General features: G+C 38.7%; 1 protein-coding gene across 6 annotated transcripts in view; it reads right to left on the bottom strand.

The window, feature by feature from the left end:
* Window positions 1-26,134, bottom strand: part of NHSL1 (NHS like 1) — a 140,314-nt gene that overhangs the window by 78,164 nt on the left and 36,016 nt on the right. The window contains exon 1 of one of the 6 annotated variants that reach the window (XM_072141399.1): window positions 22,271-22,511. The exons of the other annotated variants lie outside the window; for them this stretch is intronic. Coding sequence (XP_071997500.1) covers window positions 22,271-22,367 — 97 coding nt within the window. The 5' untranslated portion in view covers window positions 22,368-22,511. Of the gene's footprint in view, window positions 1-22,270; window positions 22,512-26,134 lie in introns of those variants that run through there. 6 annotated transcript variants of the gene reach the window in all.

Raw genomic sequence — 26,134 nt, 5'->3', positions numbered from 1 at the left:
GTGAAATGGTGTAAAAGTTGCTTTTCGGACATTTGGACACTATTTTCTGTTATGTGGTTCACCGTCTGCAATAACTTTGATAATTAATAATTTGATAGATTGGGCATGTTTGTGATTTTTACTGTTTATTTAGTTTTATATAAGTTCTAGCAAAAGGGGGGTGGTTTGAGTTTTTCACACATTATTATTATTTTATATTTTAACTTTTTTTTTTTATTATTATTATTATTATTATCATTTTTTTTACTAATTTAAGACCCTCTAGGGTACTTTAACCCAACATGGTCTGATCGTTCCTAGCATATACTGCAAACTACTGTTTTGCAGTGTATGGTATTTTTACATAGGGTTCATTACAATGAGCCACTGGCTCATTGTAACAAATCTTCAGAAGCCATGCAGTCTCAGGTCTGAGAGAGACCCAAGGCTGTCATGGCAACCGATCGCCACTCCCTGATGATGTCACAGGGATCGGCAATCTCAGCCAAGAAGCAACCACCCTTGCTGGTGGCCATCAAGGGTTTACCACCCACAATCGGTGCTAGCACCAACTGCAGGTGTTAGCGATTGGTGTTTGCTGCAAACTGCCTTTTTCATACATCCTTAATAGCTCTGACTATGACTATGGCATATAAATATAAATATATGATTACAGGTGGTCTTGACTGTTAGACCCCCCCCACATTTGGCAAGGGGAACCTCATTCTGCCGATTGCAGGGGGTCCAACAGCTAAGACCCCATGCAATACAATACTGACACAACTCTTTTGAGGCCTGAAGTGAAATTGCCAGGCAGCTAATCTAATGCAATGTACAGTAAGCCACTTATAGTTTGTATATTATAATTTTTATATATTAGGATATACTTCAAGATTTTTTCAAAAAAGTGCCTGTGTACAGAAGTGAGCTGACGTTTTCTCACATGATATATCAGGTGCATTATTGTTACACCTGTGAAAAAGGCAACAAACGCCAGATGTGACAGGTGACATGCCAGACATTCCTAAAAGCATACGATGAAGTATATTCAGCCTTACTTTACAGGGCAATGGCTGATATAATGACAGCTAACACAGAAGTTCCTGCTTACCGTATTCTCTCACATGGGAATAATAAAGGAAGAACACTTTGCCTGTTTACACCTGATGTAATACTTAGATTAAATCAACTCTACTATATTTCTGAGATGTGATAGATTTGATATTTCCTTTTCTCCTTCTACTTCATTTGATGCTTTATATAGTAATTATGTTTTCACAAATAGATTTATATTATTTATTATTATTGTCCAATTCATTTTCATCACCTGACAGATCATAGGACACAGAAGGTAAGTATATGAATGTACAAATACATTCTGTGCGTGTGCAAGTGGATATATGTGCATGCAAATTTGCAAATAAACGTGTGTAAGAATGTACGACTGTATATTCATGTGTAAATGTGTCACTGTAACTTTATTGTGTAGCAGTTAATGCAATAATTATTTACTTACAGAGGACTGGCCTAACCTTTTTAGGCTTTGTCCATATAACATTTTTGGCATCCATTAATATTGAGACACCAGGATGTACACATATTAAAGGGGTTGTCCCATGTTTGATTAACCTTTATCCACAAGATAGGGGAAAACAATCTGATATGTCGGGGTCTCGGTAGTCAGACCAAAACTGATCATGAGTCCAGACCCCTGCTGTTCACAAGAAGGGGGCTCCGGCGCTTACTAATAGGTGGAGTAACTGGCTGAGCATACTTACTGTCTCTCCATTCAATACTGGAAATTGCCAAGCTCAGTGCTCTTCTATGTCTGCACTCCCACAGTACTGAATAGAGCAGCAGAACCCACCCTTAACCCAACCAGAGTCCATAGTAGGCTTGTTCAATACCTTACAGTGAGTAGCTCATCGATACAATGTGCCCTTTGTAGTAGACATGTTGCTCTTTTCAGGGGTAAGAATTTTTGTAGATGTACATGATGTATATATGTATGTTTAATCTAAATAGTGAGTATATTGTGTGGTGATGTGGTGAATTGTATGACAGTGTCCATATGTGTGGAAAGTGTGTATATTAGTCCATCCAAATTGTTGTGAATGTGTATAAGACATATATGACATCAATGTGTGGTGTGGTGGTACTTGTTCTCAGGTTTAAATTGTTAGGTATAGTGCACTTTAAGGCAATGTTAATGGATATCTTACCCGATATCTCTCCTTCTCCTGTTTTCCTTTATATACTCTTTCCCCCTCTTTCCCCCAGCTCCCTCTCCCTCTTTGCCCATGTGATGTGAGCATGTAGCTGGTTTAGCTCCTAGTGCGGCCGGCGACCAAGTCATTATAATGGGTAATATTCCTACCATTTCCCATGTTTTAATCATTATAATGGGTGACCCACTGTTTTCAGAAATAGGCGACCGTATATATCAGGAGGGACTGGGGTGGCTCTCCCAACCCTTTACCGCTAGTCAGAGCAGGCTTCCTGGAATACCATACCAGCGGTCGGGGAGCACAATGCGGCCACCTGCTAGACTGAGCCTCCGGCCTCCCGTGCGGGAACTGTGCAAGCCCTGCATCCACGTCCACCTATAAGCACATGCAGCCCCATACAGGCACTGCAGTTTTTAGTTATAGGTGCACAGCAGAGCATGGCAGCCTCTTATGAAGAGTCCGGTCCTCCTGGTGCAGCTGAGGCTGGTGAGTTTCAGTTTACTAGTGTTTGGGCGAGCAGGGATCAGGGGGCTACCCTGGGTTCTGAAATTTTGTTGTCCGTAAAACAATTGTTAGAGAAGTTGCCTGCTTCGGTTGCGCCGATGATAACAATAGCGGCAGCGCCTTCCCCTCCCCCTTTGCCTCCCGGCATGCATAAGGACTGTGTGCAGTTAGTCCCCTTTGGTCTCATTTGGACAATGAGATTAAGCAGACGATCTGGTCCAATGCGTATGTGGACATCTAGAGAAAGTATCAGTTAATCAACACGGTAGATAGGCAGAGGTGGGAGTGGTCTTATCGACCACAAGTCCATAAGCCTATGATAGAGAAGACAATAAATAACTGGATGCAAGCGTTTATGGTCCTGCAATATTTTAGGGTTGCCTATTCAATTTAGCATTTATGCTCTACACATGGATTTATGTACTTTTTCACAATAAATAAAGTTCCATTTGTGAATACATCTGGAGGTGCTTGGATTTTAAAATACATTAGTAAAAATGTATTTCATACTCTGAGTGTAGTTTGCATAAGGAAGCAATGAAGTAACTGGGGTATCGGATTACCCAAGCCAATGAATCAGTCAAGCATACTGTAATGACCTTTGGCCCCTGGAAACAGAGAACAATGAATCCAACAACTGTCATGCTCTGAGTTAATCATTTATTCGCTGATCTGCAATGGAAATCGCCCTATGAGGTAATGCAAAAGTAAACAATGCATTTCCAATGAACATGCGGAGGCTGAAGATGATTGGAGACGCAGATATTTGTAGACCCAAATATGTCATACTGAGTACATAAAAAGCTCAACCATTATGTTCTAAGGAACTCGTGGACTTCCATTATGACCCTATCACACAAGCATTTTACCAGAAACATTTATACCACATATAATCATATTATAAAAGGTCCCTTGTAGACTTTCATCTTTTTTTGTAAAAAAGTCATAAGCAAATGAACTTTTGTGGTGTCATATAAAAGATAAAAATCTCAACTTTCAATCACATCAGGTTAGGAACATAGTGGGAATGTGAGTTGCAGATAAAAATTCAATTCCTCCCTGTATAACTGGTGCTGTAGCTCATAGATCAGCAAGCCTGTTGTGCTTTGAAAGGTGAGATTCTTGTCTTTAACCCCTTAAGGACGCAGGGTTTTTTCGCTCATTTCTCCCACTTCATCTTCAATAATCATTTACGTGTACAGAGCTGTGTGAGGGCTTATTTTGTGCGTAACAAATTTTACTTTCCCTTGTTGTTATTTATTATTCTCTGCCATGTAGTGGGAAGCCGGAAAAGACTTTCAAATGTGGAAAAATTGAAAAAAAAAACCCTGCGTGTGCGTCACGTTCTTGTGGGCTCAGTTTTTACGATTTTTACTCTGCGCTCCAAATAACACCTCTACTTTATTCTTTGGTTCGGTACGATCGCGGTGATACCAAATTTATACAGGTTTTATTGTGTTTTAATACACTTTCAAAAATTAAACGAATGTGTATGAAAAAGAATAACTTTTTCATACTTTGGTACAAGAAGCTGTGTGAGGTGTAATTTTTTTGAGAAATGAGCCGACGTTTCATTGCTACCATATTGAGGACTGTGATTCATATTGAGGACATTTTGATCACTTTTCATTACATTTTTTATGTCATGTAAAAAGGTGTTAAAGTTACGTTTCTGACATTTCCTGTTTTGGAGGTCACCGCCGGCAATAACTTTTTTGGGACGCGGCGATACCTAATGTGTGATATTTACTGTTTATTATGTTTTATATCAGTTCTAAGGAAAGGGGTGATTTGAATTTTTTATATTTTATTAATGTTTTACATTTTTTAAGCTTTTTTTTTTTCATTATTTCTTAGACCCTACTGTATTGCAGGATATGGCACTTTTGCATATGTATCATTACAATGAGGCACTGGCTCATTGTAACGAATCTGCAGAAACCATGCAGCCTCGGATCTGACGAAGACTCGAGGCTATCATGGCAACCGATCGCCGCCCCCCGATGACGTTCGGGGGAGCGAAGATCTGAAGAAAGATGGCGACCGCCATGTTTTATGTGATTGATGTCCACCATTGGATCAAGCACCGACCGCGGGTGATAGCGATGGGCCCGTGAGCCCTCTTCATATACCCTTTATAGCTCTGCGGCGGATATAACAAAAGCATGTTTATAGGTACTATAAAGCCCATGATAGGGGCATCGGAAGTGATACTCCACCTTGAGCCTCTAAAAGTAACTTATCTCAGGCTCTCTTCTGCTCATTTTCACACGACTTTGAAGGAGATTTTTTTTATTGGTAAATGGGCATGTTTAACATAAAAAAGGAAATCTAGAAAGGATATTTCATACCTTACCTGAGGGCTCTTAGATTAGTGGGGTAAAGTCTTGTGACAGGTTCACTTTAAGCAGAATTTGATTATTTGTCTTTGACCCTTGAAAAGAGGCTGCTTTTCAAGGGAGTAAAATGAGGCAATGATTTCTTTGTTCCATCCTGAAAAACAATACCTATAAGTCTTAATTGGCAAACTCTCCATAAGGAGAACTCTTACTCCCCGACCCTAGTCAGTAGCTGTAGAGATGCAACCACATCGAAACAGTGTTGTATACAGTTGGGAATCTGTTCCTTCTGGAATAGATATACTGGTTTGGCTTTAATCCCGCATCATGTCATTAGGCTTCCTGCATGTCATTCTTGATGTTAAGCGGATGCCTTACATAGTAGCAAAATGAGGCAATGATTTCCTTCTCCCATCCTGGGATGTATTGGCATATCTTTTATACAGCGATAAGATCCAAGATTATCAGCAACACATTGAACTGCATAAGTAAAGATCAGGGATGAGCTACAGATAAAAAATGGAAAAAAATGGAAAAGGAATTGTTGTGGTAGCGACCATTCCACCAACATGTTCTTTGTACCAGCACCAGGAGATTGATCAATAGATATAGGTATGCAGGTTTATTGCTGTCAACACTCCCCTCATGAAAATTATTACATCTAGAAGAGGGAATTGTTACTTATACATAGGACAATGTGGTTTAGTCTTGTTTGGAAGGAAGCAGATTAAGGAACAACAAACATTTTTTGCCTTTAAATAGCTAAAAACAACAGTTTTAAAGAGTTTAAACAGTTTTAAGACATAAGTAGTGATGAAAAATCACTTGAGAAGACTGTGAAAACAGCAGAACTACAGCAGCAGGATTGCGTGGTCCACCACATTTAGTCTGCACAAGCTACAATGCACCACATAATTAACGCTGTAACCTCCAGCCCATAGCCATGTAAAGAAGGTTTATTGCTAGTCCAACATTGTACATCTTTTAATTCAGTTCCGTCCACTCCCTCTAATTGCAGTCTGGATGAATCAACTGAACTCAGCAGGATGAGCCTCGCCCAAGGCTTATAGGACTTACAGCAATTACAGTCTCCATCTTTGAAGAACTATTTTGCAACAATTGTTTAGCAATTGCATTGCCACTGTTTTACCATTGTATTTGATTTACTTAGCAGTCCTTAGTACAATCGGTAGGGATACAGTTAGTAATCTTACTTATAGCTTGGTGTACAAACCATTAGGTTCTGGTTTGTACCGTTACTTTCAGTTCCCATTGAAGGTACTGTATAACGTGTTCATGTGGCACAAGAACACCAGGGCAGTCTAATGATTTAAAGACATAGTTATAAGTAGAAAAATTTATATTCGTTTATTTTTTATCTTATAATATTTTTGCCTTGTCCCTTGCAAAACAAAGAAAAAACGATCTATAAGTCCTGTTCTTCTATCCTGACATTGTAGGAGATGAGGCCACTGATGGGTTATAATTGGAGCGCAGAAGCGACCAGCAAGCTATCAGCATGTAGAAGCTTTTATTTTACAATTTCATCACCATGCCCTTTCATTTATTCAGTAGGAAAACCCTGTTATGCACACAGATATATTTCTGAGGCTTCCTTCACAAATAAACGCAGATTTACTAAGCCAGTTGTGCCATGATTTTGACTCAGTTTGGATTTTAAAAAATGGCATTCCCGCTGTGCACCACATTTATGATGTGTTTTAGTCACTTGAATTAAAAAAATATACTCCCAGACTAGACAGCTAAAAATTGCATCTTATGTCTATTATAAAAAAATGGTAGAAAAATGTGTCTTCTCTATTATATATTATCTATAAATGCATTGAAATGTAACATGCTAGTAGATACTGCATTTTGAAAATAAAATTGCTAAACACAATACATATCCATTGCAAGTGCAATCACTGAAGGATCTCAGAACTAAGGATTTGCTACATAATGTCGATTTATTTTCTTATATTACTTTTACATCTCTGTATAAAGTATATGATAGTTAGGAAACTATTTGTTTTATAGAACATAGTCATGTTTGTTAAAAAAAAAAAAAAAATAAGGTGCCGTTCAACATTTTTCCACAAGGGGGCAGGATAGTCCAGATATTAAAAAAACATCGGTTAAATAATGTCCATACTACAGCTTAAACCCCACAGCAAAATTCTTTTTGGCATAAAGTGCAACATTTTAGATGATCATGGAACCGACCACTTTATATAAATTATGGAAGGGGATGTTCAGATAATAATAAAAACCTAAAGTCTACAGTCGAAAGTAATGGAATACAGTTCCTTTGTGTGTTGTTTGGTGAGAGGTGAAAGGAGGGGTTGGAGAAATAACATTAGGAGAAGCAAACAAAAGAGACACTATAACCATACAGCACACCAAAGATGACAATGTGTGGGCTTCACAGGTGCACAGAAAACCGCAATGGCACAACAAGGAAATCCACAAAAGAGGTAATATTTCAACATTCTTTTGAAGTTTTTCTGAAGAGTCAGGAACACTAGGTTGGCCCAATAAGTGGAAGATTAGGTATTTTACTACATCTTTAAAGTGTGATGGCACTGAAATTATCGCAAATTCTTACGCAATGCAAGAAATTGTGATTATCTAAACTACACCACGGCGCAGTCGCCAGCAGAGTGGGCTGGCCCGGGGCACTCCTGCCCTATGCATGTGTTCTTACTAAAAACCTGAGAACATCCCCTGAATTTACTCAATACTAAGCCAGATGAGGCGTAGGGCGCCGGCAGATACATCATGAGGTCTATGCCTCATCATGTATTTGTCCAGTATGATAAATCTCCGCCATTGTTTCAAAGTTCACATTGAGGGTGATTTATCAAACTTTTTTTTCTTTTATACTTGTTTTGCAAAGTTCCTCGCAAAACAGCAATGTTGCACCAGATGTATCTTAAAAATCCAGATGTTGACGTCTGAAAAAGTCGCAATTTTTGTGCAAATAATCTGCAGTCTTTTGTATGACTTTTTAGACAAATGTCTCAACAGAATCACAGGCCTCATTTATCAATCACTGAGATAAATAAGGCAAGCCCAAAACCAGGGGCGTAACTCGAGGGGGTTCAGAGGTTGCGGTCACACCAGGGCCCAAGAAGTTTAGGGGGTCCTTATGGTGTCAGTTTCCCATATGAGAAGACTATTACTATAAACCATACATTATAGTCAGGGGCCTGGCACAGACTTTGCACTGGGACCCATCAGCTTCTAGTTACGCCACTGGCCAAAACCTAACAAGAAAATTGCCCAAATAAGACACATTATCAGACTTATAATTGAGTTTGGAGTGCTCTACTGTGGATGTTGGGGAAACCAATCCTTTGCAATGTAAAGGTTCAGGTCTGTTCTCCTGCCACAGAAAAATTTGCAGCATAAAAGTCACAATAGAAACCAGAAGCGACAGTCCACAAGAACTACACAAAAAATGTTGTTTGTCCAACTAACTGTGATGTAGCTTTGTCTGTTGTGTCTGTATTATCTCCAGTATGACTTGTAAGCCGGTGACACATAACATGTGCAGCCTGTGTATATGTGCCATATTGTAGCACAATCCATTGAGTTCTGAATCAGGCTGGCAGAGGGAATGTCCCTGTATTATATTTCTATATAATAGAGGGACTCCTGTCCTCTGCTCTTTGTGCATTCCATGGTCCTCCATATGGCACATATGCACGGGCTGCACTCGTTTGTGTGTAATCGGACTTAATAATAATAATTCCGTTATTTATATATAGCACACAGATTACGCAGCACTGCACAAGGCTTGACAAATTGGTCCCTGTCCCCAATGGGGCTCACAATCTTATCAACCTACCAATATGTTTTTGGAGTGTGGGAGGAAACCGGAGGAGCCGGAGGAAACCCACGCAAACAGAACCTTACAATTTACATGAGACACTAACATGACGTACAGAAAAATCACCTCCAACAAGTTCATAAAACGTAAGCACTGTAATTGAGGAATTGCAGACAATGTGGGGATGCAGCTGGGTGTCGTAATCACCCTTTTTGTGAACAGAGCCCAACCTTAAAACTCAGGTAAAAGATTCAAAGCCCACTTTGAGAAAATATGTTCCAGGGAGTGTACATTAAAGAAGATATTTGCTATAGAAGGTCACTGACATCCCAAACTTTAAGGCTAAACAATTAGACTCTTTGTAAGCCTCTATAATGATCAGTGCTGACGTTACTGCTTCAAGCCTCTGGCAAAAACCAGACTATTGTTATTATGACATCTCAGAGATGCCTTGACCAGAGAGCAGAGGAAACTTAGGAGTCCCTTATGCACATTCTACAATCCAAGCCTTGGAAATGTCATAAAGGCTTCAGCTCTGCACACTGCATGGAAGTCATTCCATTGAGGGAAAGGCATCTACACTTACAAACACAAAGGCAGGAGCTTTGGTAGGACATTCAGATAAGCACTCGCTGTTCAGACAAACAGGTTTTGAATTATAGATGTAATTATATCAACTGGTGACACCCACAGGTTCATGAACAATTCATGGAGTCACAAGTCACACACACAGATGTAACAGGTTCTTCATATTTCTCCATCACTGCCATACCATGTAAACATGGTCCAAATCAACTGCACAGAACTTGCATAACAAGTCACTACACCACCCCTGGTTTGTGTATGCCTCTAATTTTATGTGTCCTTGTCCTCAGTTATTCCTCTGGGTAATGTGCAATCCTTATTTGTAAGCAATACTTTGGCTTGTTCTGAGGACTATAGCTTCCTTACATATATGTGATTTATTTATTATGCATATGTAGTTATTTGACCATTGGTGGGCTCTTGTCTGTGTATGTTGTCTTCTGAATTAATTATTTTTAAATTGATCAAATTAAAGTGTTATATTATGCTTAATATACTTACGGTATATACTTATAGTTGTTGTTTCCCTCTGTTTGGTGTGATTGTCAGAAAGCAAAGGGAAAGGATAAATTCACTCCCAGACATCACTTGCTGTGGCTTATCTCCCAAAACCCAAAAAATTAGGCAGGTTGCCCAATCCGTATGTCAGCAAGCAACTGATGGATTCCACCAGTTTTCATCCAATGTGTAACGGGGCTTTAAGACTAAGATGGCCTAAGTTGTATGGCCAGTTTTAGGCTTTATTAATAGTACTAATATAATAAAAAATAAGTTTTTTAAGGGAATTTATCTTTTTTTTTTTACCAAAAATGAAACCTCACTAAACTGAGATGAATGAACATGACCTTAGCTGTGCTTTTCTCTCTTTAAAACCAATATCATAGTAGGCTTCGTATTAACACTGAAGGCAAAGCATGGCAGGAAGAAGCAAGTACTTGTCTGAAATAAAAGGCAAATATGTGAACTACAACGCGTTAAGATTGTTGTTGACCCCATGCTCCCTTACTTGTCAATCAGCCGCAGGCTTCACACCTTGGAAAGTGTGAATGATTTGTTTCTTTATGTCTCAAAAGACACAACACACCATCTGCTATTACATTTCAACACCTACAATATCTGCACAATACAATGGAGGCTTCAGATTTCATCCTCTTCTTTAGATCATAAAGTATTTTCTCCCTCTTCTTCAAAATAGTAGAAAAAACTCAGAAAGTTGTACGCTTTTTAGGGATTATCATTGATTCTAAAACTTTAAGGGAAATTTAAAGGAAATCTACAATTAAAATCAAGCATGATAAACAGTGGGACTTACAGACTGGAAATGTGACTATGGCAATCTCCTTTTATTTCTTATCCATGGCCTCCATTCTTCTACAATCAACTTTTAAAATTATGCTAATAAACCAGACATGCTCTGAGGGGCATTACCAAAGCCCCTTTGTGCTCTGACTTTAGAAGATGTTCCACTGTCTCACCCTCCCCTTTGCTCCCCTGCACAGTGTAACAGGATGTGAAGCCATAGCACAGAGGGGCTCTCCTTAATTTTAGAAGGAAGGAGGCCCTGGATCAATTAGTCAGTGCCCCCCAGTTAATCATGCTTCATATTGATGGTAGATTTCCTTTGAACTGTATTTAATGCCCACAGCTTTCATTGTATATGGTGCTCTTGAAAAGATAAAAGCTGTTTTGTTATTAGTTTTTGACTTTATGCTCCCAAGGTAGACTTGTTCCCTCTCTCCATATCTCTAGGCAGTTTTGTATTTTTTCACATAAAACTCTCTTTAAGATGATATGGCTTCCTTTAGCACTAGGGACAAGGGTTCTCCATTAATTTGAACCTAGTGGTCACTACCACAAATGTATTGCCGGTTCCATTTTCATGGTCAAAACACAAAACACTGTAGTGGTCTTGTGAAAAATCATATGGAGAACCAGAATGGAGCAACAGGATCAACATTGTTTCTGAGGAGGGTACCCCCTACACCGATATATGTACTAAGCTTCTTAATATATAGTGAAATAGCTTGTACTAGATTAGTTAAACTGTTTTAAAGATTATTAGAATAGTACAATATTACAATAAATAATAATTTGTTTTACCCAACTTTGAAAAAAGTAGTATCAGTGTAGAAGGCTGCAACTATGACTTTATTTGCTTGATGGATATGAATTGCAATTTATAATACAAAAACCGACACTTCATCATTTCATTCTTTTGCTTTTTTAAGGATGATACATGAATTGGGCTTATTCTTGCATCTATCTATCTAAAGAAAACGGCAGGACTCCGATACAGTGGAAACAAACGTGGTGTTTATTCCACCTCTAGCTACGTTTCAGCTGTGTTCCCAGCCTTTGTCAAGTTATGCTAAACTATTTTTTGTCAAGTAAATTTACAGTTATGCTTTAATTTCTCACTCCCCATCTTTAAAAATCCATAACAGTGTCAGGGCTTGTTTTCTGCCTAACAAATTATACTTCCTAGTGACAGCATTTCATATTCCATGCCATTTACTGGGAAGCTGGATAAAAATACCAATGCCATGAGATTGTAGAAAAAACACAGCTTTAAATGTTCACTCAAAATGACACCACTACTTTATTCCTTGGGATGGAATGGTCATGGAGATACCACATTTTATATAGGTTTTATTATGTTTTAAGATATTTACAAACATTTTTTCTTCATTTTGCCTTTTTCATACTTCAGTATACGGAGCTGTCTATGCTGCTATTTTTTGCGCCACATGATGGTGTTTTCATTGCTACCATTTTGGGGATTGTATGACCTTTTTACGACCCAACCAAAGATGACAGCGGCCACATGCCTGTTGCTGGCAGGTAAGTGGTCAACATCCGCAATCAGTGTTAGCACCAATCATGGGTGTCAGTGCGTGATCCCTTTTAATGCATTACAGCATACATGTATGTAATTTCTCTATACTATCGTTATGAAATTACTTTGTTACTTTGAGGGGTTCACAAAATACCTGGCAAAATATAAGAAAGTGTTTTCTGAAAAATTCCACTTAAAGCTTCATTCTCAAAGCTTCATAAAATCTTATCCAGTTTTATATATTAGATTTCTATATTGTTACTCAAAATTGAAGGACAGACCTTTCACTCTTATTGAAATCATCGATTTATCCTACGTTGAAATATGTACCTTACCTTTTTATTTCGACATCTGTCAAAGCTTTACATAAATCCCACACAGAAACCTATCTGTATGGAAAACTATTTTGCCTTTGTTCTAATAGAGACATTTTCCAGATGGCCTCCAGACATTTATAGGTAGGTGGATAATGGTCTGGAAAAAAGATGCTTCCTTTTAGGTAAAGGAAAACATGATTGAGCGGACTTGATGACTAAATATATCCAAATTTAATGAGACTGTGATAAAAACTAATTTAAATTTGTCAGAATGTATAGTAGATCATGTATGCAGAAAAGGTATTTATGTCATAAAAAAACTATACTTTTTTACGGCATCCATCATACAGGTGAAATAATATGATCATTTAGTAGTTTAGGTTGTTATATACATGGCAATACCAAGCATGCTTGATTTCCTAATCTTTTCTCCATTTGGGCTGCTAATCCCGCAGAAACCCAGGCTCATGTGCAAATATATATTATATGCCTGATCCTGGGGCAAGTTACAGTAAATGTACGGGGCTGGGTGTTCCTGCCTTGGCCCTGCCCACTTCCTTACCACTCCTACTTCCTGTAGGGGGAATAAAAAGTTAAAATTCTTGGCCATGAAAAATTCCCCCCACAAATCGAGTTTGTCAGAACAACTTGCATGTGTATAACCAGTCTAATGTATACGTAAGGAAAGTCCAAACAGCACATCCAAAGGAAAATGGTGGTGGGTGCAAGCTCTTAGAACCAGGCTTCAGGTCCTCCAAAAGTTAGTAGTTGAAAATAGGCAGCACTCCAGGGTATTCAGTGAAAAAAGGGGGGTTCTTTATTCCATATTAAAGTACATTAAAGTACAGAAGTGACGTTTCGGCTCCATGGAGCCTTTTTCAGTCTAATGTATAGTTATTTAGTTAAGCTCACGTTTTATGTATAGGTGCTTTTAAATACAATAAAATATGAGAAATGGTCCAGCAGAGAGTCATTTTGTAATATGATGCTGTAAGATATCACCCTAAGGTGAACCATAAGATGGGGCTAAAAGCGGACCTATATAAGAAGATGTATAAATAACTTGGAAAAACTAGATCTAAGGCTGGGTTCACAGCCTTAGTTCAAGCTACATTTTTCCATCCTGGGGAGCCAATGCAGCATATTGCATCCTCCCCACAGTCTCGCAAAGCAGATACGTCACTCAGCTGCAGGGGGAGTGGGTGATTGGGGGGTACAAGCATACAGCGGGATACATCTGTGCCATAGGTTGTAAGGATACGTCGGATTCCCTCAAGATGTCCTTACAGTGTATCTCAAATAATGTGATGTTAACCCAGTCTAATATGATTGCTTTCAAGATGGACATCATGTTCCAGACATAGTCTTATATATACTCCCCTATACCCATTACTTGCTAGCGTGCTCAGATTTGTCATTTTCTCTTCGGTTTCTGAAATAAAAGAAGATCCAGAGAATTTGGACTCACCCTGTAGTTTTGCTGCATGAAACCTACTAAGAGAATATTTCCATCAAGAAAGCAAGTAAATAAAGAAAAAAGCACTAAGTGACCTGAGAGGAGTTAAAGTTCCTTCATTTGCCTGTAGCCTGGCAGGATAGCAGACATTTGTTTAGGCGATTAATATCATCCATGTCGGAGAAACACGTCTAGAATAAACACTGCATAATAAACACAATCGCATGACATCCACAAGCAATCATCTACAGGTTTCTTGCAGGCCTCCGCACATGGAACACTAAATCTGGGAATAATCAAGAGAACCTGTTGTTATATAGCCGATAATGATTAACCACAGAATACCCAGATTAAATCTTTATGACCCTGCTGTAGAGGAAACCAAGATAAGGAAATGATCCATTCTCTAATAGATTATTGCCACATCATCTTTACTTGAACCCTATTAACACTATTAAGTCCTAGTATTCTGCACAATTATAGAAAATCAAGTCTGATGTCTAATCCGTCACACCAATAAGAATACCTGCAGTTGGCCAAAATCATCCGATTTGCAACAGGCAGGCAGATCATCATAAACTATAGTTTATGAGTGATACGTGAAAAACAGTTCTTCTATTAAGGTATATAGTTATATTTAGGGCCGGATTATGGAGAAGGCTCCAAGGGCATGCGCTCTGGGGCCCCCACCAATTTACTCTAAAAATGACCCCCACCAGCAGTAGGTGGACCATGTGCAGCACGGCAGCGATAGCGATGTGCAGTGGCCAGGGTTGGATCTTCATTGGCGCTCTTGTATCACCAGCGCCAGGCACCCGTCTGGAGCTCCAATGAAAAGACAGTTTCTTTATGTAATCACTTGCATGCTTGCTATAGGATGTCCATGAAAGTGATTTTGCAGCCGTGCTCCAGCATCTTAAAAAGGCCCCATGGCAGAGGTGTGTACTATATCGCTTTGCTGTAAGTGCGGTGACATCATCATGCTACTGCATAACCTTCATCAAACTGTGTAGAGAAGACACAGGAGGATGCCCGAGACTTCCGAGATGAGTACTTTTTTTTTGGCTGCCTTAGGCTGAAAATTTACTTGGGGGGACTGTCTAGACAGGGGAAACCCTGTCTAGTGGTTTACTAAGAGGGGGACCCTGCGTAATGACCAAGATGAATCCTGCCTAATTGATTATTAATAGGGGGCCCTGCCTAATTACTAAAGGGAGATCCTGCCAAATTGACTGCTAAGAGGATGACCCTACCTAATTACTGAGGGGGACCCTTACTAATTAATGAATAAGGTGGGACCCTGCTTATTGGATGGCTTAGGGGGAACCCTGCCTAATGGATGACTAAGACTAAGGGGTACCCTGCCTAATGGATTACTGACTAAGAGGAATCCTGCCTATTACATAGATTACTAACTAATCGGGACCCTGCTTATTACATGGATTACGGACTAAGGGGGACCCTGCCTATTACATGGATTACTGACTATAGGGGAAACTGCCTATAACATGGATTACTATCTAATGGGGGGGCCCTGTCTATTACATGGATTACTGACAAATGGGGGGCCCTGCCTATTATATGGATTACTGACTATGGGGGCCACACCAATTACATGGGTAACTGACTAAAGTGGGACCCTGCCTATTACATGCATGTTAAATGTGTACCACTATCTGGGCTACATTAAGTGGGGCCTCCACCAGATTTTTGTGCCATGGGCCTCCCAACAAACTTAATAAGGCCCTGGTTACATTCATTAGAATAGGACTGAGTTAAAGCAAATCCATGTGACAAATGCGAAGATTAGTGCCCCCAGTGCCATATCTGGACACCCTCCACCTAGGTAATATACAGGTTATCCCTTTACCTCTTGGATGCTGTATTGATTATATTATGCTCCACACTACTTACTAAGTTTATCATGCCTTATTAATTTATGATATTTCCTGTATTTACTACTTTTTTGTACTATTAACTACCATGCACTGGGGACTAGGGTACTTTGTATAGCACCTTAAGTGCTTTTTAATTGTTTTTATACCTTATCTTTGTGTGTTTATGTAAATTAATAAAAATTGTGATATTTACCTACCTATGGGCATCCGCCTTTTTTCTTCAATTTTTGAAATGCGAAGACGATGTAACTTATCTGAGAAGAGGGATTTTCTTGATTGCCAATGCCTCTTTACAAAAACTGATCAGCAGGGAAAATGGGATGTCAGACCATCACCAATAAGAAATTGATAAGGTATTATCCCTTCCATCATTATGAAGACCATATAAAGGTGAATCAACTTGGCTCTATAACATTCAGGTAGCTAGAATTACAAGTATTCAGCAGTGAATAAAAAAAAACATATTTCCAATCTATTCTATTAACCACATCCCTCTGCGTGCCATGAATAGACAAACCATGATAACAATGGCACTTACAAAATGTACAGAGAAGTCAATGGACAATTCATTGTGAAGGGCATGGGTGAGCCTAAAATATGTTCAATGAACAGAATTCCATTCACAGAAGAGGGGTCAATCCTCAGTGCGGACTGCTCCACCCAGAACACACTTCAGTAGAAGAGATCAGCAATATATAGCCGATTCACATTTGTACATGACGATGCTTCCCATGTCAACCAAAAGAGGCAGAAAAACCTGAGTGCCGTACAGGAAGACTTCAGTCAACTGGAAGCATTTACATAGATTGTTAAAGGGGTATTCCCATCTGGGCATTAATATTTAATTTAATTCATTTTCCATATGTAAACATTTCTTCAATTGGATGTTATTAAAAAAAATGTTCCTGAGTGAAGATAATTTCTCATAAATGTAGTTATGCTGTCCCTTAGAAACAAGATGGCTTCCTCGGATACGACCACCTCACATTTTGGCAGCAGTGGCCACACATGCACTATTAACCCCTGTCTGACCACCTGGATTCAGTGTTGATTACCACAGGACGGCTGTGGGACATGCAGTAACTTCTGGACATTTCATATACAAAAACCTTTTGTTTCTTTGTGCAATCCCTCCAGCAGAGGTGGTTGTATCCAAGGATGCAGTCTTGTTACTAAGGGTGTGAATGCCCAGACGAGAATACCCCTTTAACACATTTGTCATAAGTGACAGTTTCGAGGAGAGTCAGCTTGTGTTTGCTTATGTGCACAGATTTGGGAATAAGGCCAAAGAGTATAGGCTGTGTCTAGTATTGCGGCAGTTACTTGAAAATAGCTGAGCAGCAGTAACATACAGAGACCATATGTAAAAGTGGCGCTGTTTCCAGGAATAAGGCAGATGGTTTTCCTATTCTCAACAGAAATCCTACATTTCTAACTTGGTGGTGAGCATCACCTCTTTAGTTATAAAGCGATGTCAGCTATGCATTATTTTTTATTACTTTGGACAACTTAGTTCTCCTGGGACAATATAGTTTATGCATAGACTTTATCACCTGGTAATAGAATGTGAGTGGTGCAGCAGTCTACTACTACAATTATTAAGGAAGGGCTTAAAACAGAAATGCCACCTATCCTGACTTTTCTATGTCAGTAAATAGTTGTATTACACCTTCAAATAACAAGTTTGACTTAATAGCTCGGTTACAAGTACTGGAAAGGAGGAACACCCAGCTGTCAATGTATTTGTAAACCTATAGAAGAAACAATAGAGGAACAGATATTGTTATTTTATAATACAAGTATTTTATCAGACAGAAAAGGATAACATATCTAATAAGAAAATGGTCTATAACCACTCTCTCCCTTTTGTTTCAATAACTATAATAAAAAATTATATTTACTAAGCAGGATAACCCAGGTCTGTAAGTGACTGAATTGCAAAACTGCAGAAATGAGCAAACTGCAGCGCTACCTATAAGGTTTTACTTGAACTGTAATAGTACTACTTAACAGAAAAAGGGCTAGACAAGAAATAGAAAAGCCATTAGTTAAATCTCTTGAGAGTTCCCACCAAGTTTGGTTTGTTCTCTTAGGCAGCCAAGTTTATGCAGGCTTGGCACTTTGCCTCATGGAGGTACCAAATGAAAGAAAACATTCCCTCAAGTAGTCTCATGTGGTTTCAGAATAGCTTGCAATCACAAGTTACATTACATTCACAATAACTGTAATAACATTCATGAAATACACTCTTTATCCCCATAGCTTTGTGAGAACAGGCAAAATTAGAATATTGTTACTTAATAGACAATACTTTAGCCACCCCTAGAATATGTTGATCAATAATGTTAATGTTAATCTTTTGGGAAATGTTTTCCCACAAAAACAACTTGTCTCCTTTCAACATAGTTCTATTCTGGGGAACTGTTGGAGATAAACAAGTGTTGCATTTGGCTATCTTTAAAGATCCCATTGAAATCCCCACCAGCAAGTCCCCACCGCCACTGCTTTATACAGCATTAGATATAGCATTACACGATGAGGGTCTTGCTAATAAGAACTAAGGGAGATGTTAGCATAATATGGCTTAAAACAAAGCATCAGCTGAATCTCTACTATTCAGACACTTGAAAGCTCAGAATAACAGGGTTATATAGTTTTAGGGACTGAGTGACTATACAGATTTTTTTCAAAGCAAAGTATCTTTTTGGTTTTGAGAATTGCGATACTTAACTAAGTATCTGTATCAAACTCCAAATACTGGTATCAGGACAACTCTAAGGTCTCATGTATACTGATGTATGCATACGTCTGCCACGATGGAGAGGAGGAGGGGTGATCACTCTCCATTGAAATGCGCAGTGTACGGGCCGTAACACGGGTAAAGATAGGACATGTCTTATCTTTTTCCTGTGTATGGAGCTGTACTGTATCGCTCTGTGTGGCCATTCCCGTCTATGGTGTATGCATGTACGGCCGCAAGCTTGCGCTTGTGCTTCTTGCACCTGAATTTATTAAGTGTCGGCGCCACATTATTGGTGTTTTCCGACACTCTCGACTTGTTCTATTTTTGGCCGCAAAAGTTTGGTGTTTGGTTCACTTGGTGAATCAAACAGTTTCTATTTTTCCTAACACGTTTTTTGGCGCATTTTGTGGCACAAAAAGAGAGCAGCTAAAAGCAAGTCTAGGGAGTCTGTGTGCCAATTCATTAATTCTTTGCACCACAAACTTACATCCCACTGAAAAATATAGAACAGTTCCTGTGCCACCCAGCGCCAAGATTAATAAATGCCCCTCATCTTGTGTCTGCAGTTCTTCCCAAGTGACTATGCTATTTATTCACCTTCACTATCCAGACCCTCATAAAAAGTCTGCTGGTGTCTTCAGTCACCAAATTATATCTCTGCTCTGAGCTGGTACAATGTTGGGGGTGTGTGTGAATCACAGACTGCTTTCCTGAAGGCTGTTATCAGAGATGCTCAAGGTAGTGAAAAATAAAGCAACAGAGGTATCCAGAGCAGAACAGAGGGTATTAGTTATTTAGCTTATTCATGCTTAAGACATAGTGCATTATTTCTGGGCAGAGGGTTAAAAAACTGTGAAGTTAAGGGCTACTAATAGAAGACTGATGGCCTATGTGATCGCAATGTTTCATATAGCACAAGCTTACACTCCCAAAGGGAAGTGCAAGAAAAGCGAACACCCACATGAATAAACATGGCATGAAGAGGAAACAGAGATTTATGTACAAGAAAAAGTACAATGAGCCGCTTATAAGAGCTATGACCCAACATGAGCTGTTTAAAGCTGAGGCTGATCTTATTACAGTCATATTAAGGGCAGTTGGTTTATATCTGAAATAGGTTGTGACCAGTCCTATATTTTATAAAAGTTTCCATATGTTGACCAGTAACAACAGCTAACTTGGCATTAACAGGGGCCCACAAAACTTAAGGGGCCCATAAAGTGTCACTTTCCCATGTGAGAAGCCTACTACTATAAATCATACATCATAGTTTGGGGCCTGACACAGAGTTGGAACTCTTTAAGTTACATCACTGGCTAATGTATATATTACTTATCTATATAGCATTATATAGATTGGGTTGGGATGCATGCTCTTTTTACATGAAAAGCTGTGCCTTCTTAATACTGTTAAGTTCTTTGCTTTGGAATGCATGCATATAAGCATAGTTAGTCTCTGTGATATCTAATAATTCAGCATGGTTTACTATGTGCTCACAGACGTCTATATAAGAGCCAACTACATGGGCTACATGGGTCCAATGTTTGTGGCCAAAGATTATACACAAGTAACCATGCTTACCAGTTCCTTAAAAGGGGTTCCCCACGAAAATAGTTAGGCCCTATCCATAAGATAGGGAAGTTAGGGCCTAACTTGCTGATTGGTGGGGGTCTCAGTAAGGAGAGCCCATAGATCATAAGAACGAGGGGGTCCGATGTACCCGTCGGACCCCTTGTCACTCCCCAAGATGAGCAGAGCAACCAGTCTCACATGGCAGTGCTGCCCTGATCATCTCGATGGAGCTGATGGAGATTGCCAAGCTCATCTTGGGGAGCGACAAGGGGTCCAACGGGGTACATCGGACTGGGGGGTACATCATCACTGAAACCCCCACCTGATCAGCAAATTAAGCCCTATCCTGTGGATAGGGCCTAACTTGTTTCATGGGAAAACCCCAGATAAAACTTTTTAACCAATTCACATGAATTTGATTATTTTTCCATTCTGTAATTGAATCAATATATTTATTATTAATAACCAGTAACAAAACTTGCTTTTAAGCCTTAAGATCAATATGTACTATAGAGTCATCCTGTGTGGTTTTCGTGTCAGCCAATGAAACCCATGAAAACCATATAAATTATCGTATGTAACACCCCTATCTGAAATGCATTTAAAATTATACAGAGGTTCCCAGTTCAGCGCAACATAATATTCTACTGGTGTTACTAAAGCGTAATGATTTAGCTAAGATTTAATCTTGCCAAAATTGCTTGATGTATGATCCAGCCACAGGTGCCTGGCTGCCAACTTAAACAGCGGAAATCATTGTCACATGTCTGCAGTGGTATAAGGTTTCAGGAACACACCATTAACCTGTTCTGAATGTAAATAAAGAAACAAAACATACAAAGCCATTTCTTTATCCGCTCGGCCATACTGCATTATTTTCATGCTTTTAATATCCATTGCAAATGTATTTATTTACACTTCTTCAAGTTCTCCCCTTTAGTGCATCTATAATATATTAACGCACTGCATAAACAACTGATCCTAATATACTCCATGTGTAAGCTGAAGCTTTCCAGATACTTGGTTTGTTGGAGCTATTCTCCATTCATATACAGAAAAGAACCTTCTATGTACCAGCCCCTGCCCTGACTCCTCACCCATTTCATGTTATAGTAAACGTAGGATAGACATCAGCCAAACACATTATATATATAGGCTCTATGCAGCACTGCTCCTCCTATTCTGTATTAATGGGTTCAGCACAGGTCTTGTCTTCTTACCCTCTATAATGTATATAGTATAGGATAGCACTTATAATACCCCTCTGTATACAAGCTCTACACAGTATAACAACTTCATGCTGCATATATGGGTAAAGTGCTCCTATTCTGTATATATGGTCACAGAACAGTACTACTCCTACCCTATATATATATATATATATATATATATATATATATATATATATATATATATGGTAACAACAGTTCTTCTATTATCCTGTATATAAAATCAAAACACCACAGTTCTATTACTATCCTAAGTAGATGGTCACAACACAGTTCTTTTATTCCTATCCTGCATCATTATGCACACAGTGCTATAATACTACCGGTGCCCTGTATATACAGACATTGCACAGTAATACAACTCCTATGTTGCATATGCATATGTGGATATAGCGCAGTACTAATGCTTTTGTGCTGTATATATGGGTACAGTACTACTACTTCTATTCTTCATAAATGTGTCTACAATAAAGAAGTGTATGTGAACTTATGATTCTATAAAGGTAATTGAGTACATAAAAAGCATTCCAACACTTTACTCAATACAGGTGATACATACTTATGAGTAGGGGGGTTAGAAGTCTAGGTGTACTCCTCCATTGTACAGTTCTATTTAACCTAATTTGAATAAATGGTCATATCACAGTAGGATTTTCATGACTGGTAACATTTGTCTGCACAATATAACTGTGATTTAGCATTTTTGTGGATTCTTACAATATCAAAAAGACGTAAAGAGTACAGAAAAATACCTTGGTAAGGAGCTTTGTGGGTCTCAGATGAGACATGCTTTGTCTTTTCTTGCCTTCTTTTCTTTGCTCTCCAGAAGTACAGCACCCTCATTGGCATTATCCCTGTCTTCCTGCTAATTCCGAGCTTCCGATGTGTCACTCTACAATTACCAAAATTACCAAAAGCATCCTTATCTGCTGGGATAAAGATTGTACTAAGAGGACAAAGCCGCACGCCTCGATTCTCCTTAGGGAGATGGAGGAGGAGAAGATCAAATGTATTTCTCTTTTAGAAGAATGGGATTGGAGAGAATAAACAGATCTGTTCCTTAATTCTACAGAAGACCAGTCACAATCTGGAAACAGTCTAAAGGCAAATAACCACAACAAATTAATATTCACAGAAATGACCTGCTATCAATGAATTGCTGGTATGATCCAGCTCGCTGCTGATTGCTCTATTGTGAGAATAGCTCATACTGATTGAGGCAAATTGGCTCATATTTAATTGGAGCTGTCATTCACTGTCAGGAACATTATTTTAATCCTGCTCTTTATCGGCTGGAATGGATTAAAATGAAATTTAAGGAGATGCATGAATCAAGTTACTGTGGATATTTGAGTCCTTTAATATTTAGCATTTTCTAATGGAAAGGAACAAAAGGTAATTGAATATGTAAAGATGTTTTATGTTAAGTGCAGGTTTACTAAAGGCCATTCACCCAATACATTTAATCCAAATAGTCACTGAGCCAATACCTAATACACATGCACATGCACGCTTCGCCTGAAGAAGTGTGCATGTTCCATGAATGGGTAGTACAGATACCAGACACCACCGTGTGGAGTCTTATCTCCCAGAGAACAAAAGGGTAGCGAATGTGAGCTTGCACATGCCCAATAATCTTTCCTCGTTTGGGGGGAATATGGGACACATCCATGGTTATCAGATAGTAAGCCTCACCAAAGCAAGCCTCGGATTTGGCTGCACAATCCTTATTTCCCCTTTAGATTTGGGAGCTTTTCATACACATTACATTTTTGGCAAAATCATTGGGTCCACATCTAATGTGTATGGGCACCTGTAAGTAGTTGTATTTCTGTTAATCCCTTAAAGAGTAAGCCTCTCTCTCTGCCACAGGTCTGTCTACTTTTTCAATGCTGTAATGCCTTTTTTTTATAAAAAAAAAAACAGGGCCACATGGGTTTTGGTACCTGTGGAATTTCCATTATGGAGTCAGTCACAGGAAAAAATAGTGGAAAACAAGTGGTCAAACTGCTGACAGATTTAATTTAATATTAAATTACAGGGGGACGGGACGGGTAGGTATTTAAAGGTATGTCCTTTAAATAAAGTATTCTTCTACAAACTGGTGTGGAACTACATCTCAAAGTCTGCACAGGACAGGCTAACAACTTAAGATTCACAACAATACACCTGCCATAAGCACCCATCATGACTGAAATATGTTTCAGATTACACTAAGAACATTTCTGAAATAACTTACATGTTTATAACATGCAAGGGGTTAATACCATTTTGACACAAAAGCTGTGGTCCCTTAGCTGTGTTCATGGTGCCCCTTCAGTATAGGCAACGTTACTATGGAAACAGAGGCACGCTGTCTGGGTTTTGGAATGGTTTAAATTAAGAAGCATACCAATGAGAAGCATTCTGTTGCTGCAGCAGCAATATTCTGCGGAGCTGAACTCATTTGTTTTACAATGAAATCTATTCCTTGCTTGGAATTTACCAATGTTATTTTATGATTGGAGTTTAATGGTGTGCATGACATAATATCAATGCTATTCCTCGTCTACTTTATAGCTAAGTATTGTGTGCAATATAGAATGGAGGGAAGGAAAAAATCTAATAAGTAGCCTATTTTTGATTCTCAATTTCCATCTGGAGGATTTGGTCATGGTTTTCTTAAAACTAAGTGTTCTGCCAAAACATCCATGTATAATAATGGTAAATGCTAATGTAAGGTTTTATTACCATTTCTAAGTTCGAATGTGTTATAAGCATCAAGAGCAAAGACGCCATTAAAATAGTAGAAATACGTCATATTGACTCAAAAAGCTGTAAAAGAATTCTGGAAACCCATAGGTATATTGCGACCCGTAATGCTCAGACTGGGGGGGATAATTTATCTTAGCTTTTTTTCTTTTTTTCTTACTTTTTTGGCCAATTTCCATAATTTCCATATTTGAGCCAATACTGGGACTGTTTTACACACCCAGTAAAGTTTGTCGCAGCAGAGTTATTCAGTATTGTATCTGATATATCTTTAAAATCCAGATGTGAACTTATGAAAGTCACAATTTTGGAGCAATCGAGGTTGAAGGTTGCTACTTTTGGTACAAATAAACTCCACTCCCGAGGAGTCGTAGGAAAAAATTTAGACAAGGTTGGAAAAGACATTTGCAACTTGTGCGCAACTTTTTTTATTAACTATAAGAGTTTCCCATTTCTTGGTAAGTCCTGTATATGTCTTATCTATATACTCGCCATTACCACATGCACACTGCTTTGACAGTAAACATTACCCTTTCATTTATTTAATCAATTAGGTTGAACAGAGTTGGACCCCCACAATTATTATTGCTCTATGGTTATTCCTTGAAAACCTTTGTTTGACAATTTCTCCTGCCTCTTGATATTAGGAAACTTGCACATATATACTACAGCAAAGGATAAAAATAATAATTAAAATATATATTATAATTCGTGATAAAACTTTTATCAATAACACAAGTCTGGCTATTTACAATCTTAGTTTTTCAACACATAATATGATACTGAACATAAAGGGAATTTACCTTCTCTCCAATCAGCTCACAAGTAAAAGCAACATTGTAAAGGTTCTTGGCATAAATTTTCTCTTCCCCATGACCTGTCATTTTAAGGATAATTCAGTTTTTATTTTTATGTAAATGAGTTTCTCAGGGACAGGGCTATGCCTGTTGGTGCACTGGTTTTCTTCATTCTACTCCTTCTTTCTGCAAGAGGTATCAGTCATCGGCCCACATTTATTAAAGCCCCTGCACCAGTTTTCTGTCTGACTGGTATGTTCTTTTCAGTGCAAAAGATGTGTCTGCGACTATGTTTGTGTCACGGCTGCACTATACCCGATGCAACACAAAATTCGCCACTGAAAGGGGCGTATGCACAGTCGGACCGTGAACAAGATTTTTTGCCACTGGTGCCATGTAATGTGAGCACTGGTGAGCATGCCCAAAAAAACACTTAATTAGCTTCCATTGGGTTGCGAAGGAGGATTCAGGTACTTTGCAGGGTTCCATTCCAATACTGGGCACTTTTGGCACTTCCTGTGATTTATAGGGATCTCAGTGTCAGGACCCTTCATGTAGACATACAATAAGTTTTATTAGTACTTTAGCTTCTTTTACAGAATTTTACAACATTTGTGTTAATATTGTTGATAACAATGTAATGGAAATTCTTCTAGGATTAGATAAGATTTGACCATAGATTAACCTACTCACTGATACTACATATATTATGCATTCCTGACCAATCAGAATAATATGGCCTTTTATGTAGCCTGACAGACCAGCTGCTATGCTTTTTTATTGTGCTTGCTTCCTATACATGTATAACACCAAAGATTACAGGGCGGAACCATAAGATAAGGCAGATTACAGCAGAAACCTGTTCTGTCACTACCAGTGAGCACTCATCACAATGAGCTATTGTTTGCTAGGAAGACACATATATTACGACATAACATGTATTCATAACAATAGGACGGACTCATACAAAGCAGATATTAAATCATCACACCTCACATCGTAGCGACCAATCAGCATTATTCTGTCTTTTAAAGTTGCAAAATAACAATGGCTGTCAAAGAACAGATA

This window comes from Engystomops pustulosus, chromosome 3 (genome assembly GCF_040894005.1).
Source record: "Engystomops pustulosus chromosome 3, aEngPut4.maternal, whole genome shotgun sequence".
NCBI classification, from domain to species: Eukaryota; Metazoa; Chordata; class Amphibia; order Anura; family Leptodactylidae; genus Engystomops; species Engystomops pustulosus.
The sequence above is the reverse complement of the archived record's forward strand: the minus strand, read 5'-3'. Positions and strand labels throughout refer to the sequence as shown.